General features: G+C 39.6%; 1 protein-coding gene across 1 annotated transcript in view; it reads right to left on the bottom strand.

Moving 5' to 3' along the window:
* ESR2 (estrogen receptor 2) overlaps nucleotides 1-19,751 on the bottom strand; it is a 242,199-nt gene that overhangs the window by 98,911 nt on the left and 123,537 nt on the right. Inside the window, exon 3 of the mRNA XM_053704477.1 lies at nucleotides 19,238-19,354. Coding sequence (XP_053560452.1) covers nucleotides 19,238-19,354 — 117 coding nt within the window. The remainder of the gene's footprint in view (nucleotides 1-19,237; nucleotides 19,355-19,751) is intronic.

Here is a 19,751-nt window from a genome sequence, read left to right as displayed (position 1 = left end):
ACGTGCTTGTGCACGATTCTCCCATAGGAAACAATGGGGCTGTTTGAGCTGAAAAAAAACCTAACACCTGCAAAAAAGCAGCGTTCAGCTCCTAACGCAGCCCCATTGTTTCCTATGGGGAAACACTTCCTACGTCTGCACCTAACACCCTAACATGTACCCCGAGTCTAAACACCCCTAACCTTACACTTATTAACCCCTAATCTGCCGCCCCCGCTATCGCTGACCCCTGCATATTATTATTAACCCCTAATCTGCCGCTCCGTAAACCGCCGCAACCTACGTTATCCCTATGTACCCCTAATCTGCTGCCCCTAACACCGCCGACCCCTATATTATATTTATTAACCCCTAACCTGCCCCCCACAACGTCGCCGACACCTGCCTACACTTATTAACCCCTAATCTGCTGAGCGGACCTGAGCGCTACTATAATAAAGTTATTAACCCCTAATCCGCCTCACTAACCCTATCATAAATAGTATTAACCCCTAATCTGCCCTCCCTAACATCGCCGACACCTAACTTCAATTATTAACCCCTAATCTGACGACCGGAGCTCATCGCTACTATAATAAATGGATTAACCCCTAAAGCTAAGTCTAACCCTAACACTAACACCCCCCTAACTTAAATATAATTTTCATCTAACGAAATTAATTAACTCTTATTAAATAAATTATTCCTATTTAAAGCTTAATACTTACCTGTAAAATACATCCTAATATAGCTACAATATAACTAATAATTACATTGTAGCTATTTTAGGATTAATATTTATTTTACAGGTAACTTTGTATTTATTTTAACCAGGTACAATAGCTATTAAATAGTTAAGAACTATTTAATAGTTACCTATTTAAAATAATAACAAAATTACCTGTAAAATAAGTCCTAACCTAAGTTATAATTAAACCTAACACTACCCTATCAATAAATTAATTAAATAAAATACCTACAATTACCTACAATAAAACCTAACACTACACTATCAATAAATAAATTAAATACAATTTCTACAAATAACTACAATTACATAAACTAACTAAAGTACAAAAAATAAAAAAGAACTAAGTTACAAAAAATAAAAAAATATTTACAAACATAAGAAAAATATTACAACAATTTTAAACTAATTACACCTACTCTAAGCCCCCTAATAAAATAACAAAGACCCCCAAAATAAAAAAATGCCCTACCCTATTCTAAATTAATAAATTTAAAAGCTCTTTTACCTTACCAGCCCTGAACAGGGCCCTTTGCGGGGCATGCCCCAAGAAAATCAGCTCTTTTGCCTGTAAAAAACAACATACAATACCCCCCCCCCAACATTACAACCCACCACCCACATACCCCTAATCTAACCCAAACCCCCCTTAAATAAACCTAACACTAAGCCCCTGAAGATCTTCCTACCTTGTCTTCACCTCACCGGGTATCACCGATCGGTCCTGGCTCCGATATCTTCATCCAACCCAAGCGGGTGCTAGACATCCACTGAAGAAGTCCAGAAGAGGGTCCAAAGTCTTCCTCCTATCCGGCAAGAAGAGGACATCCGGACCGGCAAACATCTTCTCCAAGCGGCATCTTCGATCTTCTTCCACCGGTGCGGAGCGGGTCCATGTTGAAGCATCCGACGCGGATCCATCCTCTTCTTCCGGCGTCTCCCGACGAATGACGGTTCCTTTAAGGGACGTCATCCAAGATGGCGTCCCTCGAATTCCGATTGGCTGATAGGATTCTATCAGCCAATCTGAATTAAGGTAGGAATATTCTGATTGGCTGATGGAATCAGCCAATCAGAATCAAGTTCAATCCGATTGGCTGATCCAATCAGCCAATCAGATTGAGCTCGCATTCTATTGGCTGTTCCGATCAGCCAATAGAATGCGAGCTCAATCTGATTGTCTGATTGGATCAGCCAATCGGATTGAACTTGATTCTGATTGGCTGATTCCATCAGCCAATCAGAATATTCCTACCTTAATTCCGATTGGCTGATAGAATCCTATCAGCCAATCGGAATTCGAGGGACGCCATCTTGGATGACGTCCCTTAAAGGAACCGTCATTCGTCGGGAGACGCCGGAAGAAGAGGATGGATCTGCGTCGGATGCGTCAACATGGACCCGCTCCGCACCGGTGGAAGAAGATCGAAGATGCCGCTTGGATGAAGATGTTTGCCGGTCCGGATGTCCTCTTCTTGCCGGATAGGAAGAAGACTTTGGACCCTCTTCTGGACTTCTTCAGTGGATGTCTAGCCCCCACTTGGGTTGGATGAAGATATCGGAGCCAGGACCGATCAGTGATACCCGGTGAGGTGAAGACAAGGTAGGAAGATCTTCAGGGGCTTAGTGTTAGGTTTATTTAAGGGGGGTTTGGGTTAGATTAGGGGTATGTGGGTGGTGGGTTGTAATGTTGGGGGGGTATTGTATGTTTTTTTTTACAGGCAAAAGAGCTGATTTTCTTGGGGCATGCCCCGCAAAGGGCCCTGTTCAGGGCTGGTAAGGTAAAAGAGCTTTTAAATTTATTAATTTAGAATAGGGTAGGGAATTTTTTTTATTTTGGGGGTCTTTGTTATTTTATTAGGGGGCTTAGAGTAGGTGTAATTAGTTTAAAATTGTTGTAAGATTTTTCTTATGTTTGTAAATATTTTTTTATTTTTTGTAACTTAGTTCTTTTTTATTTTTTGTACTTTAGTTAGTTTATGTAATTGTAGTTATTTGTAGAAATTGTATTTAATTTATTTATTGATAGTGTAGTGTTAGGTTTTATTGTAGGTAATTGTAGGTATTTTATTTAATTAATTTATTGATAGGGTAGTGTTAGGTTTAATTATAACTTAGGTTAGGACTTATTTTACAGGTAATTTTGTTATTATTTTAACTAGGTAACTATTAAATAGTTCTTAACTATTTAATAGCTATTGTACCTGGTTAAAATAATTACAAAGTTGCCTGTAAAATAAATATTAATCCTAAAATAGCTACAATGTAATTATAATTTATATTCTAGCTATATTAGGATTTATTTTACAGGTAAGTATTTAGCTTTAAATAGGAATAATTTATTTAATAAGAGTTAATTAATTTCGTTAGATGTAAATTATATTTAAGTTAGGGGGGTGTTAGTGTTAGGGTTAGACTTAGCTTTAGGGGTTAATCCATTTATTATAGTAGCGATGAGCTCCGGTCGTCAGATTAGGGGTTAATAATTGAAGTTAGGTGTCGGCGATGTTAGGGAGGGCAGATTAGGGGTTAATACTATTTATGATAGGGTTAGTGAGGCGGATTAGGGGTTAATAACTTTATTATAGTAGCGCTCAGGTCCGCTCGGCAGATTAGGGGTTAATAAGTGTAGGCAGTTGTCGGCGACGTTGAGGGGGGCAGATTAGGGGTTAATAAATATAATATAGGGGTCGGCGGTGTTAGGGGCAGCAGATTAGGGGTACATAAGGATAACGTAGGTGGCGGCGCTTTGCGGTCGGCAGATTAGGGGTTAATTATTGTAAGTAGCTGGCGGCGACGTTGAGGGGGGCAGGTTAGGGGTTAATAAATATAATAAAGGGGTCGGCGGTGTTAGGGGCAGCAGATTAGGGGTACATAAGGATAACGTAGGTGGCGGTCGGCAGATTAGGGGTTAAAAAAATTTAATCGAGTTGCGGCGATGTGGGGGGACCTCGGTTTAGGGGTACATAGGTAGTTTATGGGTGTTAGTGTACTTTAGGGTACAGTAGTTAAGAGCTTTATGAACCGGCGTTAGCCCATAAAGCTCTTAACTCCTGCTTTTTTCCTGCGGCTGGAGTTTTGTCGTTAGAGCTCTAACGCTCACTTCAGAAACGACTCTAAATACCGGAGTTAGGAAGATCCCATTGAAAAGATAGGATACGCAAATGGCGTAGGGGGATCTGCGGTATGGAAAAGTCGCGGCTGAAAAGTGAGCGTTAGACCCTTACCTACACGACTCCAAATACCGGCGGTAGCATAAAACCAGCGTTAGGAGCCTCTAACGCTGGTTTTCACTGCTAACGCCAAACTCCAAATCTAGGCCTTAGTTATTAATAGTATAATAATAATAATAATTATTTTGATTATATTTAAGTTAGGGGGTGTTAGGGTTAGGGTAAAGGTTAGACTTAGGTTTAGGGATTAATAAATTTAGTATACTGGCAGCGACGTTAAGGACGGCAGATTAGGGGTCTCAGAAAAGTAATTGCTGAGCCAAATCTAGCTCCACTTCAACCCGCAATACCAGCGTTGCTTACGGACGGTAGCGGTAAGCTGGAAAAAAGTGCTTGTGCACGATTTCCCCATAGGAATCAATGGGGCTGAGCTGGCTGAAAAAAAACCTAACACCTGCAAAAAAGCAGCGTTCAGCTCCTAACGCAGCTCCATTGTTTCCTATAGGGAAACACTTTCTATGTCTACACATAACACCCTTACATGAACCCCGAGTCTAAACACCCCTAACCTTACACTTATTAACCCCTAATCTGCCGCCCCCGCTATCGCTGACACCTACATTATATTATTAACCCCTAATCTGCCGCTCCGGAAACCGCCGCCACCTACATTATAGGTATGAACCCCTAATCTGCTGTCCCTAACATCGCCGACATCTGTATTATAATTATTAACCCCTAATCTTTCCCCCCCTACGTCGCCACCACCTACCTACACTTATTAACCCCTAATCTGCCGACCGGACATCGCCGCCACTATAATAAATGTATTAACCCCTTAACTGCTGAACTCCCGCCTCGCAAGCACTATAATAAATTTTATTATAATCTGCCCCCCCAACATCGCCGCCACCTACATACAATTATTAACCCCTAATCTGCAGCCCCCAATGTCGCCGCTACTATAATAAAGTTATTAACCCCTAAACCTAAGTCTAACCCTAACACCCCCCTAAATTAAATATAATTTAAATAAAACAAAATACATTTTCTATAATTAAATAAATTATTCCTATTTAAAAATAAATAATTACCTATAAAATAAACCATAAGATAGCTACAATATAACTAATAGTTATTAATTTATTGTTAGTGTAGTGATAGGTGTATTTGTAACTTAGGTTAGGATTTATTTTACAGGTAATTTTATAATTATTTTAACTAGGTAGCTATTAAATAGTTATTAACTATTTAATAGCTATTGTACCTAGTTAAAATAAATACAAAGTTGCCTGTAAAATAAATATAAATCCTAAAATAGCTACAATGTAACTATTAGTTATATTGTAGCTATCTTATGGTTTATTTTATAGGTAAGTATTTATTTTTAAATAGGAATAATTTATTTAATTATAGAAAATGTATTTTGTTTTATTTAAATTATATTTAACTTAGGGGGGTGTTAGGGTTAGTGTTAGACTTAGGTTTAGGGGTTAATAACTTTAATATAGTAGCAGCAACGTTGGGGGTGGCAGATTAGGGGTTAATAATTGTATGTAGGTGACGGCGACATTGGGGGGGGGCAGATTAGGGGTTAATAAAATGTATTATAGTGTTTGCGAGGCGGGAGTGCGGCGGTTTAGGAGTTAATACATTTATTATAGCGGCGGCGATGTCCGGTCAGCAGATTAGGGGTTAATAAGTGTAGGTAGGTGGCGGCGACGTTGGGGGGGCAGATTAGGGGTTAATAAATTTAATATAGGTGTCGGCGATATTAGGGACAGCAGATTAGGGGTTCATAGCTATAATGTAGGTGGCGGCGGTGTCCGGTCGGCAGATTAGGGGTTAAATAATTTTATTATAGTGTTTGCGATGTGTGGGGGGGGGGCTCGGTTTAGGGATTCATAGGTAGTTTATGGGTGTTAGTATACATTTTAGCACTTTAGTTAAGAGTTTTATGTTCCGGCGTTAGCCCATAAAACTCTTAACTACTGACTTTTAAATGCGGTTGGAGTCTTGGAGGTAGAGGCTCTACTGCTCACTTTCTCCAAGACTCGTAATACCAGCGTTAGCCAAATCCCATTAAAAAGATAGGATACGCAATTGACGTAAGGGGATTTGCGGTAGCCTCGAGTCGCGGAAGAAAAGTGAGCGGTGAGCCTCTACCTGTCAAACTTGTAATACCAGCGTTAGATAAAAAGCAGCGTTGGGACCTCTCAACGCTGCTTTTTAAGGCTACTTACCTACAGCGCTGGTATTACAGGTTTTTACAAACCCGGCGTTAAAAGGCAAGAAGTTAGGGTTGAGCAAAATTTTGCTCCATACCGCACTCCAATACTAGCGCTGCTTAAGTCAGCGGTGAGCTGGTCGTAAGTGCTCGTGCACAATTTCCCTATAGACATTGCCCTGAAAAAAGGATTTTGATGGGCATTGCCATTAAAAGGGCATTTAACTCTTTTGCAGGCCCAAAGCCCTAACCTAAAAAATAAACCCACCCAATACACCCTTAAAAAAATCCTAACACTAACCCCCGAAGATTCACTTACCGGGAGAAGTCTTCATCCAAGCAGCAAGATGTCCTCAATGAAGCTGGCAGAAGTGGTCCTCCAAATGGGCAGAAGTGGTACTCCAGACGGGCAGAAGTCTTCATCCAGATGGCATCTTCTATCTTCATCCTTCCGGTGCGGAGCGGGTCCATCTTCAAGACATCCGACGCGGAGCATCCTCTTCTGCTGACGACTAACGACGAATGAAGGTTCCTTTAAGTGAAGTCATCCAAGATGCCGTCCCTTAGATTCTGATTGGCTGATAGAATTTTATCAGCCAATCGGAATTAAGGTAGAAAAAAATCCTATTGGCTGATGCAATCAGCTAATAGGATTGAAGTTCAATCCTATTGGCTGATCCAATCAGCCAATAGGATTGAGCTCACATTCTATTTGCTGTTCCAATCCTCTTCAAACGATGGTTTCTTCGTAATGAATATCTCTTTAAGTGACATCATCCAAGATGGCGTCCCTTAGATTGGCTGATTCCAATTGGAATTAAGGTAGAAAAAATCCTATTGGATGATTGGATCAGCCAATAGGATTGAACTTCAATCCTATTGACTGATCCAATCAGCCAATAGGATTGAGCTTGCATTCTATTGACTGTTTGGAACAGCCAATAGAATGCCAGCTCAATCCTATTGGCTGATTGCATCAGCCAATAGGATTTTTCTACCTTAATTCCGATTGGCTGATCGTAATTCTATCAGCCAATTGGAATCCAAGGGACGCCATCTTGGATGATGTCACTTAAAGAGATATTCATTACGAAGAAACCTTCGTTTGAAGAGGATGCTCCGCGTCGGATGTCTTGAAGATTGAGCCGCTCCGTGCCAGAAGGATGAAGATAGAAGATGCCGTCTGGATAAAGACTTCTGCCCGTCTGGAGGACCACTTCTGCCCTTCTGGAGGACCACTTCTGCCGGCTTCATTGAGGACATCTTGCCGCTTGGATGAAGACTTCTCCCGGTAAGTGAATCTTCGGGGGTTAGTGTTAGGATTTTTTTAAGGGTGTATTGGGTGGGTTTATTTTTTAGGTTAGGGCTTTAAGCCTGCAAAAGAGCTAAATGCCCTTTTAAGGGCAATGCCCATCCAAATGCCCTTTTAAGGGCAATGGGGAGCTTAGGTTTTTTAGTTAGTATTTTATTTTTGGGGTTGGTTGTGTGGGTGGTGGGTTTTACTGTTGGGGGGTTGTTTGTATTTTTTTTACAGGTAAAAGAGCTGATTACTTTGGGGCAATGCCCCGCAAAAGGCCCTTTCAAGGTGTAGTGTAGTGTAGTGTTAGGTGTTATTGTAACTTAGGTTAGGTTTTATTTTACAGGTAAATTTGTATTTATTTTACTAGGTAGTTATTAAATAGTTAATAACTATTTAATAACTATTCTACCTAGTTAAAATAAATACAAACTTGCCTGTAAAATAAAAAATAAACCCTAAGCTAGCTACAATGTAACTATTAGTTATATTGTAGCTAGCTTAGGGTTTATTTATAGGCAAGTTTTTAGTTTTAAATAGGAATAATGTAGTTAATGATAGAAATTTTATTTAGATTTATTTTAATTATATTTCCATTCGGGGGTGTTAGGGTTAGACATAGGTTTAGGGGTTAATACATTTAATATAGTGGCAGTGACGTTGGGGCGGCAGATTAGAGGTTAATAAGTGTAGGTAGGTTGCGGCGACATTTGGGGCAGCAGATTAGGGGTTAATAAATATAATGTAGGTGTCGGCGATGTTGGGGCAGCAGATTAGGGGTTAATAAGTATAATGTAGGTGGCGGCGATATCGGGGGCGGCAGATTAGGGGTTAATAAGTATAAAATTAGGGGTGTTTAGACTCGGGGTTCATGTTAGGGTGTTAGGTGTAAACATAAAATGTGTTTCCCCATAGGAATCAATGGGACTGCGTTACTGAGCTTAACGCTGCTTTTTGGCAGGTGTTAGACTTTTTCTCAGCCGGCTCTCCCCATTGATGTCTATGGGGAAATCGTGCACAAGCACGTATGACTAGCTCACCGCAGACTTAAGCAGCGCTGGTATTGGAGTGCGGTATGGAGCAAAATTTTGCTTCTTGCCTTTTAATGCCGGGTTTATAAAAACCTGTAATACCAGCGCTGCAGGTAAGTGAGCGGTGAGAGAAAACTGCTCGTTAGCACCGCATAGCTCCTAACGCAATACTCGTAATCTGGCCGAGTGTTTTTTATTTTTCGTGATTTTAGTGTTAATTATTTTTGTAAACTTAGATTTTTTTAATTTAGTAATATTTTTTATTTTATTAGATCAGTTATGTTAGGTTAATTTATAGTTTAATGTTAGGTTTATTTTTATTTCACAGGTAAGTTTTTATTTATTTAAATAGAGTTATATTGTAATTTTAATTTAAAGTTAGGGGGGTGTTAGGTTTAGGGGTTAATAGTTAAATTTGTTTGTTTTGCGATGTGGGGGGCCAGCGGTTTAGGGGTTAATAGGTTTATTTAGTGGCGGAGATGTGGGAGGCCGGAGGTTTAGGGGTTAATAGCGTTATTTAGTGGCGGCGATGTCGGGGAGTGGTGGAATATGGGTTAATAACTTTATTATAGTGGTAGCGATGTCGGGGAGAGGCGGTTTAGAGGTTAATATATTTAAATAGTGTTGGGGATGTCGGTGGGCGGCAGATTAGGGGTTAATAAGTTTAATATAGTGTTAGCAATGAGGGAGGGTGACGGTTTAGGGGTTAATAGGTAGTTTATGGGTGTTAGTGTACTTAGTAACACTTTAGTTATGAGTTTTGTGAAACATTTTTGTTACACAAAATCCATAACTACTGCTCTCAGATGGCAGAATGGAAAGTGTTGATAAAGGCTGTAACGCAAGCATTTTAGCCATTTATCACACAACCTGTAATACCGGTGCTATGGAAATCCCATGCAAAACCGTCATTTTTTTGAGTGCGGGATTGACGTTGCGTTACAGGCTAAAATGCTTGTGGTATAGTTATACCGACACGACTCGTAATATGCATTCCTGGCCATTACACTGAAATTGCAATTTTTTCAGCGTTAAAAGTCGCAACACAAAACTCGTAATCTAGGTGTTAGTTACCATTGTACTCTTGTACACTTATGTAGTTACTACTGTACTCTTGTACTTTTATTTAGTTACTATTGTACTCTTATTTAGTTACTACTGTACTCTTGTACTCTTATGTAGTTACTACTGTACTCTTGTACTTTTACTTAGTTACTATTGTACTCTTATTTAGTTACTACTGTACTCTTGTACTCCTTTTTAGTTATTATTGTACTCTTGTGCTCTTATTTAGTTACTAATTGTACTCTTGTGCTCTTTTTTAGCTACTACTGTAGTCTCATACTCTTATTTAGTTATTATTGTACTCTTGTGCTCTTATTTAGTTACTATATTTACTCTTGTACTTTTATTTAGTTACTATTTTACTCTTGTGCTCTTATTTAGTTACTACTGTACTCTTGTACTATTATTTAGTTATTATTGTACTCTTGTACTGTTATTTAGTTACTATTGTACTCTTGTACTCTTATTTAGTTATTATTGTACTCTTGTACTCTTATTTAGTTACTAATTGTACTCTTGTACTCTTATTTAGTTACTATTGTACTCTTATTTAGTTACTAATTGTACTCTTATTTAATTACTATTGTACTCTTGTACTCTTATTTAGTTACTACTGTACTCTTGTACTCTTATTTAGTAACTATTGTACTCTTGTACTCTTATTTAGTTATTATTGTACTCTTGTACTCTTATTTAGTTACTAATTGTACTCTTGTACTCTTATTTAGTTATTATTGTACTCTTGTACTGTTATTTAGTTACTATTGTACTCTTGTACTCTTATTTAGTAACTATTGTACTCTTGTACTCTTATTTAGTTATTATTGTACTCTTGTACTCTTATTTAGTTACTAATTGTACTCTTGTACTCTTATTTAGTTACTATTGTACTCTTATTTAGTTACTAATTGTACTCTTGTACTCTTATTTAGTTACTACTGTACTCTTGTACTATTATTTAGTTATTATTGTACTCTTGTACTCTTATTTAGTTACTATTGTACTCTTGTACTCTTATTTAATAACTATTGTACTCTTGTACTCTTATTTAGTTATTATTGTACTCTTGTACTCTTATTTAGTTACTAATTGTACTCTTGTACTCTTATTTAGTTACTATTGTACTCTTATTTAGTTACTAATTGTACTCTTGTACTCTTATTTAGTTACTACTGTACTCTTGTACTGTTATTTAGTTACTATTGTACTCTTGTACTCTTATTTAGTTATTATTGTACTCTTGTACTCTTATTTAGTTACTAATTGTACTCTTGTACTCTTATTTAGTTACTATTGTACTCTTATTTAATTACTATTGTACTCTTGTACTCTTATTTAGTTACTACTGTACTCTTGTACTCTTATTTAGTAACTATTGTACTCTTGTGCTCTTATTTAGTTACTAATTGTACTCTTGTACTTTTATTCAGTTACTACTGTACTCCTGTACTCATATTTAGTTACTATTGTACTCTTGTACTCTTATTTAGTTACTACTGTGCTCTTATTTAGTTACTATATTTACTCTTGTACTCTTATTTAATTACTATTGTACTCTTGTACTCTTATTTAGTTACTACTGTGCTCTTATTTAGTTACTATATTTACTCTTGTACTCTTATTTAATTACTATTGTACTCTTGTACTCTTATTTAGTTACTACTGTGCTCTTATTTAGTTACTATATTTACTCTTGTACTCTTATTTAATTACTATTGTACTCTTGTACTCTTATTTAGTTACTACTGTGCTCTTATTTAGTTACTATATTTACTCTTGTACTCTTATTTAATTACTATTGTACTCTTGTACTCTTATTTAGTTACTACTGTGCTCTTATTTAGTTACTATATTTACTCTTGTACTCTTATTTAATTACTATTGTACTCTTGTACTCTTATTTAGTTACTATTGTAATTTGTACTTTTATTTAGCTGATATTGAACTCTTATTAAGTTATTATTGTACTCTTATTTATTGATCTTGGCCCATTTTGGTACATTTCATGCCACCGTTTTGCTGCCAAATGTAATCATATTAAATATTTATTAACTTTTTTTTTACAAACTTTGGGTTTCTCATTGAAATTATTTACATACCACATATGCAGTCATAACACAGATGGTTTTAAACGTTTATTTGTGATCCTCTTTGTTCAGAAATAGCAGCCATGCATGGCTTTGCCACTGCTTTTTGGTAATTAGAAGTCTGCTAATTGCAGCTGCACACCACAATTCCAGGCAGTGAAGGGGATAATCAGGTAGTTTGTAAGGTTAAGTTTAGCTGTAGTGTAGGGACTAGCCCACCACCTGACACCTCCCATCTCCCTGATCCCTCTCAAACAGCACCCCCCCCCCCCCCCATATACACACACACTCCTCACCACTATTTTAGGTACTGGCAGACAGTCTGCCAGTATGAAGTTTTCGGGCAATTTTTTAAATTTAATTTAAAACCCTTTTTTTTTTTTTTAGCAGTGTCGGTCCTCCCTTACCCTCCTACCTCCCTGATCCCTTCCAAACAGCTCTCTAAACCTACCCATTTATAATGGTTTCAGCCATCTTAAGCACTGACAGCTGTACCCAGCACCCAGTGTATACATATTTTAAATGTATTTTTTATTGTAGAGCCCCCCTCTTTCCTCTCATTAGCCTAGTTGATCAGTACAAAGATTAACACATAAATATATATGTATATAAGCCCTTACATATATAATTATGTTTGCTGCCCATTGCTGCGCGGCTTACCCCCTTTGCTGTGCTTAGGTCCTGTGCCGTTTATGACTGCATCAGAACGAGACTCCCTTTGGAGCCTATGGAATCGCACTCTTGCGAGTGTAATGCTTCCTTGCAATGTAAATACAAAGTCGTACTCATATTGCACCTCACTTGTAATACCAGCGCACATTTGTGTGTGCTGGTATTACTAAGTTGAGCGCAAATATCACTTTTGCAGAACTGATATTTCTTCTACTAGATACGACGAGTCCACGGATTCATCCTTACTAGTGGGATATTATCCTCCTGCTAACAGGAAGTGGCAAAGAGCACCACAGCAGAGCTGTATATATAGCTCCTCCTTTCTCTCCACCCCCAGTCATTCTCTTTGCCTATACTAAGTAATAGTAAGAGGTAAAGTGAAAGAGGTGATAAAATGATAGTTTTTATTTGCTTCAAGCAAGACTTTTTTATTTTAAATGGTACCGGTGAGTGCTATTTTGCCTCAGGCAGCAAATGGAAGAAGATTCCTGCCTGGAGGTTGATGATCTTAGCAGTGGTTACTAAGATCCATATGAGTTCCCACAGAATGGCTGAGGAGTACTTGAGAAGCTTCAGTGTGGGGAAAGGTTTTCATGCTACAAGCATTGAGGTATGTTTAGTCATTTTTTCTGAAGAGACTGTGGTATTTCAGAACCGGCTGACATAGTTCCCATGAGGGGAAAGGATAAGCAGTAATCCTACAGGCAATGAGGGGATGTTACTGGGACCTGTTATATTATGGGCTATAAATTGAAAGACACTGGTTGCATAATGTTTGTGTGTAAGCGATTTATGTGCAGGGGCAAATAACGTTTTTTTTCTGAACTAACGTTTGTGTGTTTGATGGTACTGGGGGGTTTCACATGGCTGACAATATTGTACTGGGTATATGAAAACCCACATGGCTAGTTCCTATAACGCTTTACAGCATTTTTTCACTAGGCTGAGACATCGTATATGATGGGCGGGGCCTAATTTTGCACCTTAGATGCGCAGTTGTATTTCACATAAAGGCAGCAAACTCCAGCTCCGGTGGGCCTCAACTGCAGAGATAGCCTTATCGAAGTGAGAGTGTATTTTTCGGACCCCAGAGGGCAGGTAGGTGCAGGGGGTTGCTAGTTTATTTTTCATAACGTTTTTTGGGTAACGTTTTTGTTAATAGAGGGTTAATAGTCCCTTACTTGTGGTGCAATCTTAGGCTGCCAGATTAGACACATATATGAAAAAATTGGGGGTGTTATAACTTTTTAGAGCAGTTTTGGAAAAATTGTATGTTTTTTTTCTCTTAAAGGCGCAGTACCGTTTTTCAGATTGTTGTGTTTTTCATTAAATAAAGTGTTTTCAAGTCTTTTTGTGGTTATTACTAGCCTGTTCAACATGACTGACATTGAGGAAAGTCAATGCTCTATGTGCTAAGAAACAATTGTGGAACCCCCAATTAAAATGTGTCCCTCATGTACTGAAAGGGCCTTACATTGCAAAGAACATATTTTAGCTGATAAAAGTATGTCTCAGGATGATTCTCAGTCTGAAGAGAATCAGGTTATGCCATCTATTTCTCCCCAAGTGTCACAACCTTTAACGCCCGCACAAGCGACGCCAAGTACTTCTAGTGCGTCTAATTCTTTTACCCTGCAAGATATGGCTGCAGTAATGTCTACTACCCTTACAGAGGTATTGTCTAAACTGCCAGGTTTACAGGGTAAGCGCAGTAGGTCAGGTATTAGAGTAAATGCTGAGCCCTCTGATGCTTTATTGGCCATCTCCGATATACCCTCACAGTGTTCTGAGTTGGGGGTGGGTAATTTACTGTCTGAGGGAAGCTTTCAGACTCAGGAAAGATGTTCCGATGTTCCCTCTAACAGACTCAGATGTAACGGCCTTTAAGTTTAAGCTTGAACACCTCCGTTTGTTACTCCGGGAGGTTTTAGCGACTCTGGATGATTGTGACCCTATTGTAATACTACCAGAGAAATTGTGTAAAATGGATAAATATCTAGAAGTACCTACTTACACTAATGTTTTTCCAGTCCCTAGAAGGATTTCGGACATTGTTACTAAGGAATGGGATAGATCAGGCATTCCGTTCTCTCCCCCTCCTACTTTTAAGAAAATGTTTCCCATATCTGACACCATTCGGGATTCATGGCAGACGGTCCCTAAGGTGGAGGGAGCTATTTCTACCCTGGCTAAGCGTACAACTATACCTATTGAGGACAGTTGTGCTTTCAAAGATCCTATGGATAAAAAACTAGAGGGTCTTTTAAAGAAATTGTTTATTCATCAGGGCTTTCTTCTACAACCTATAGCGTGCATTGTTCCAGTAACTACTGCAGCAGCTTTTTGGTTTGAGGCTCTAGAGGAGTCTCTTAAGGTTGAGACCCCGTTAGATGATATTTTAGATAGAATTAAGGCTCTCAAGCTAGCTAATTCTTTCATTACCGATGCCGCATTTCAAATGGCGAAATTAGCGGCAAAAAATGCAGGCTTTGCCATTTTAGCGCATAGAGCGTTATGGCTTAAGTCTTGGTCTGCTGATGTGTCATCAAAATCTAAACTTTTAGCTATTCCTTTTAAAGGTAAGACCCTATTCGGGCCTGAACTAAAGGAAATCATTTCCGACATTACTGGAGGTAAAGGTCATGCCCTTCCTCAGGACAAGACGGTTAAAATGAGGGCTAAACAAAATAATTTTCGTTCCTTTTGAAATTTTAAGGGTGGACCCTCTACTTCCTCCTCCGCCACAAAGCAGGAGGGGAGTTTTGCACAATCCAAGTCAGTCTGAAGACCTAACCAGACCTGGAATAAAGGTAAACAGGCCAAGAAGCCCGCTGCTGCTACTAAGACAGCATGAAGGGACAGCCTCTGATCCGGGACCGGATCTAGTAGGGGGCAGACTTTCTCTCTTCGCTCAGGCTTGGGCAAGGGACGTTCAGGATCCCTGGGCATTAGAAATCGTAACCCAGGGGTATTGACTAGAGTTCAAGGATTTTCTCCCAAGGGGAAGATTTCATCTTTCACGTTTGTCTGTAGACCAGACAAAAAGAGAGGCGTTCTTACGCTGTGTAGAAGACCTATTTACCATGGGTGTAATCTGCCCATTTCCAAAACTAGAACAGGGGCAGGGGTTTTACTCAAATCTGTTTGTGGTTCCCAAAAAAGAGGGAACATTCAGACCGATTTTAGATCTCAAATGCCTAAACAAATTTCTCCCATCGTTCAAGATGGAGACCATTCGAACTATTTTACCAATGATCTAGTAGGGTCAATATATGACTACCGTGGACTTAAAGGATGCGTATCTTCACATTCCTATCCACAGAGATCATCTTTTGATTCAGGCGTCAACTTACCAGCTAGCCAAATCTCACACGGACATCGTGTTGGCTTTTCTGAGAACTCACGGGTGGAAGGTGAATATACAAAAGGGTTCACTAGTTCCACGGACAAGAGTTCCTTTCTTAGGTAGACATGAAAATATTTCTGACGGAGGTCAGAAAGTCAAAGATCCTAACTACTTGCCGAGCACTTCAGTCCACTCCTCGGCCATCAGTGGTGCAGTGTATGGAGGTCATCGGATTAATGGTAGAGGCAATGGACATCGTGCCGTTTGCTCGCTTATATCTCAGACCACTGCAGCTGTGCATGCTCAGACAGTGGAATGGGGATTATGCGGATTTATCTCCTCGGATAAATCTGGATCTAGGAACCAGAGACTCTCTTCTTTGGTGGTTGTCACAGGATCATCTGTCCCAGGGAATGTGCTTCCGCAGGCCAGCATGGGTCATAGTGATGACGGACGCCAGCCTTTTGGGCTGGGGTGCAGTCTGGAATTCCCTGAAGGTTCAGGGTGTTTCGACTCAGGAGGAGTCCCTACTTCCAATCAATATTTTGGAACTGAGAGCATTATTCAACGCGCTTCAAGCGTGGCCTCAGTTGACCTTGGCCAAATTCATAAGATTCCAGTCGGACAATATCACGACTGTAGCATATATCAATCATCAAGGGGGAACAAAGAGTTTTCTAGCAATAATAGAGGTTTCCAAGATAATTCGATGGGCAGAGACTCACTCTTGCGATCTATCAGCAATCTATATCCCAGGAGTAGAGAACTGGGAAGCGGATTTTCTAAGTCGTCAGACTTTTCATCCGGGGGAGTGGGAGCTCCATCCGGAGGTGTCTGCGGCATTGATTCGTCAATGGGGCACACCGGAATTGGATCTGATGGCATATCGTCAGAATGTCAAACTACGTTGTTACGGGTCCAGATCAAGGGATCCCCAAGCAGTACTGATAGGTGCCCTAGCAGTACCTTGGTCGTTCAACCTGGCTTATGTGTTTCCTCCTTTTCCTCTCCTACCTCGTCTGATTGCCGGAATCAAACAGGAGATGGCTTCAGTAATCTTGATAGCGCCTGCGTGACCACGCAGGACTTGGTATGCAGATCTAGTGGAAATGTCATCTCTGCCCCCGTGGAAACTGCCACTGAGACAGGACCTTCTCATTCAAGGTCCGTTCCAACATCCAAATTTAAATTCTCTGCAGCTGACTGCCTGGAGATTGAACGCTTGATTTTATCTAAGCGGGGATTCTCTGAGTCGGTCATTGATACCTTGATTCAGGCTTGAAAGCCTGTCACTAGGAAAATTTACTATAAGATGTGGCGTAAATATCTTTACTGGTGCGAATCCAAGGGCTACTCATGGAGTAGGGTTAGGATTCCTAGGATTTTGTCGTTTTTCCAAGAAGGATTGGAGAATGGATTATCAGCTAGTTCCTTAAAGGGACAGATTTCTGCTTTGTCAATTTTACTACACAAACGTCTGGCGGATGTCCCAGATGTTCAGTCTTTTTGTCAGGCTTTAGTCAGAATCAAGCCTGTGTTTAAACCTGTTGCTCCGCCATGGAGTTTGAATTTAGTTCTAAATGTTCTTCAAGGGGTTCCGTTTGAACCCATGCTTTCCATAGATATTAAGCTTTTATCTTGGAAAGTTTTGTTTTTAGTTGCTATCTCTTCTGCTCGAAGAGTTTCTGAGCTTTCTGCGCTACAATGCGATTCGCCTTATCTTATATTCCATTCTGATAAGGTGGTTTTGCGCACTAAACCTGGATTCCTTCCTAAGGTTGTTTCAAATAAGAATATTAATCAGGAAATTGTTGTTCCTTCTCTATGTCCTAATCCTTCTTCTAAAAAGAAGCGTGTGTTACATAACTTGGACGTGGTTCGTGCCTTGAACTTTTACTTACAAGCAACCAAGGATTTCCGTCAAACATCTTCTTTATTTGTTGTTTATTCTGGAAAGCGTAGGGGTCAAAAAGCTACGGCTACCTCTCTTTCTTTTTTGCTGAAAAACATCATCTGTTTGGCATACAAGACTGCTGGACAGCAGCCTCCTGAAAAAATTACAGCTCATTCTACTAGAGCGGTGGCTTCCACATGGGCTTTTAAAAACGATGCTTCTGTTGAACAGATTTGTAAGGCTGCGACTTACTTTTGCTTCTTCTGAGGCTATTTTTGGGAGAAAAGTTCTTCAAGCAGTGGTGCCTTCTGTTTAGGAATCTGTCTTGTCCCTCCCGTTCATCCGTGTCCTGTAGCTTTGGTATTGTATCCCACAAGTAAGGATGAATCCGTGGACTTGTCGTATCTAGTAGAAGAAAAGGAAATTTATGCTTACCTGATAAATTGATTTCTTCTATGATACGACGAGTCCACGGCCCTCCCTGTCAATTTTAGACAGATTTCTTTTTTTATTTAAAACTTCAGTCACCTCTGCACCTTTTTAGCTTTTCTTTTCTCTTCCTATACCTTTGGTTTAATGACTGGGGGTGGAGAGAAGGGAGGAGCTATATATACAGCTCTGCTGTAGTGCTCTTTGCCACTTCCTGTTAGCAGGAGGATAATATCCCACAAGTAAGGATGAATCCGTGGACTCGTCCTATCGTAGAAGAAATCAATTTATCAGGTAAGCATAAATTTCCTTTTTGCACTCAACTTGCAACCTGGCCCTTTCTGTGGTGTAGGAATCCTTTCTCCTCTTAGCCCTTCCAGTGATGGGCCGCCAACCTGTCTCCCTCCTGAAACGGCACCACTGCAATCCGATGTCACTGCTTGCATCAGCAATATGGTAACTGGAGCACGGTCAGCCCTCCCTTACCATAGAAAGACAGATCCCTTCTTCCTCTTGTTGTGGTCTTAGCTGTCTGAGCTGACAGCTGTGACCAAATCATGAGGGAGAAGGTTGGACATAGCTACTACATCAATGGGGTACGCTGGGCAAAGTACCCTTTGACATAGTAGCTACGTATAGATGGCTTAAGGGGTCAATGTATTAAAATAAAGTGCTTTTAAGTAGCTACTGTAAAATTTGGCAATTCCCTGCATTAAATTCCTCAATTCCTTTGTCTCCCTTTATTTCTTAAAAAAAAATTGACAAGCCTAGCATGGCCAGACATGTGCTGCCTCGATCCAACAATGAAATGACGCCCTAACTTTCAGCCCACTACATTCAAATGTTTGCCATAGTCAGCCACAGTCAGTTATAGTCAGCAATAGTCAGCCACAGTCAATTATATAGTCAATATAGTCTGTTATAGTCAGACATATTTGGCCATAGTCAACAATAGTCAACCACAGCCAGACATATTAAGCCATAGTAAACAACAGTCAGCTACAAGCAGTCATACTCAGACATATTCGCCCATTGTCAACAATAGTCAGCTAAAGTCAGTAATAGTGAACTATATTCAGCCATAGTCCGCAATTGTCACAATTGTCAGTCACATTCAGTCATATTCGGCCATAGTCAGTAATAGTCAGACATGTTCAGCCATAGCCAACCACAGTCATCAAGCTTTATGGTGGGGAGTCAGGAGGGTAAGTAACAACAAATTTATTGTAAGTGCCACCTTGGGCCTCATGCTGTAGTTCTGCCACTCCTGATAAATAAAGCAAACTCACCACATTTCATCATTCCCACTTCAAAACATTTCCTCAGCCGACATGCCTGGCAGCTCTTGCGTCTGTTCTTGTCTATTGTGCACTGGTTTGTGGCCGGACAGATGTAGTCATTGTGCCCTACAAGAAAACACAAGATGTTTGCTGAGCTGTCATTAATTCATTATCATCCATGTATAAAAGGTAAAGAATTAAGGCCCCACTGCAATCCATCAGTACTCCTATGTGAAAAACATTGCATGGCAGCTCAGGGGATTTATGCTTTGTTTTCTAAGCCATTCCAATGCACAAAAAGAGCCACCTAGACATCTATACAATTTTTCTTCTGGTGGTGGTGGGCAAAACATTACATATAAAATATCAATATCAACAAACACAATATATATTTATAGTTTTAACAACCAACTAACTTTTAACTCTAAAGCGAGAAAAATGTATTCTGTGAACAATACATATTTGGAAAGTCTTGGGTTTACTTTTTGCTTACACCAGCTCACTTGTTTTACTAGATTTTTAA

The sequence above is a fragment of the Bombina bombina genome, chromosome 1 (genome assembly GCF_027579735.1).
Source record: "Bombina bombina isolate aBomBom1 chromosome 1, aBomBom1.pri, whole genome shotgun sequence".
Taxonomy (NCBI): domain Eukaryota; kingdom Metazoa; phylum Chordata; class Amphibia; order Anura; family Bombinatoridae; genus Bombina; species Bombina bombina.
Note: the sequence above shows the minus strand (reverse complement) of the source record. Positions and strands in the feature narration are given on the sequence as shown.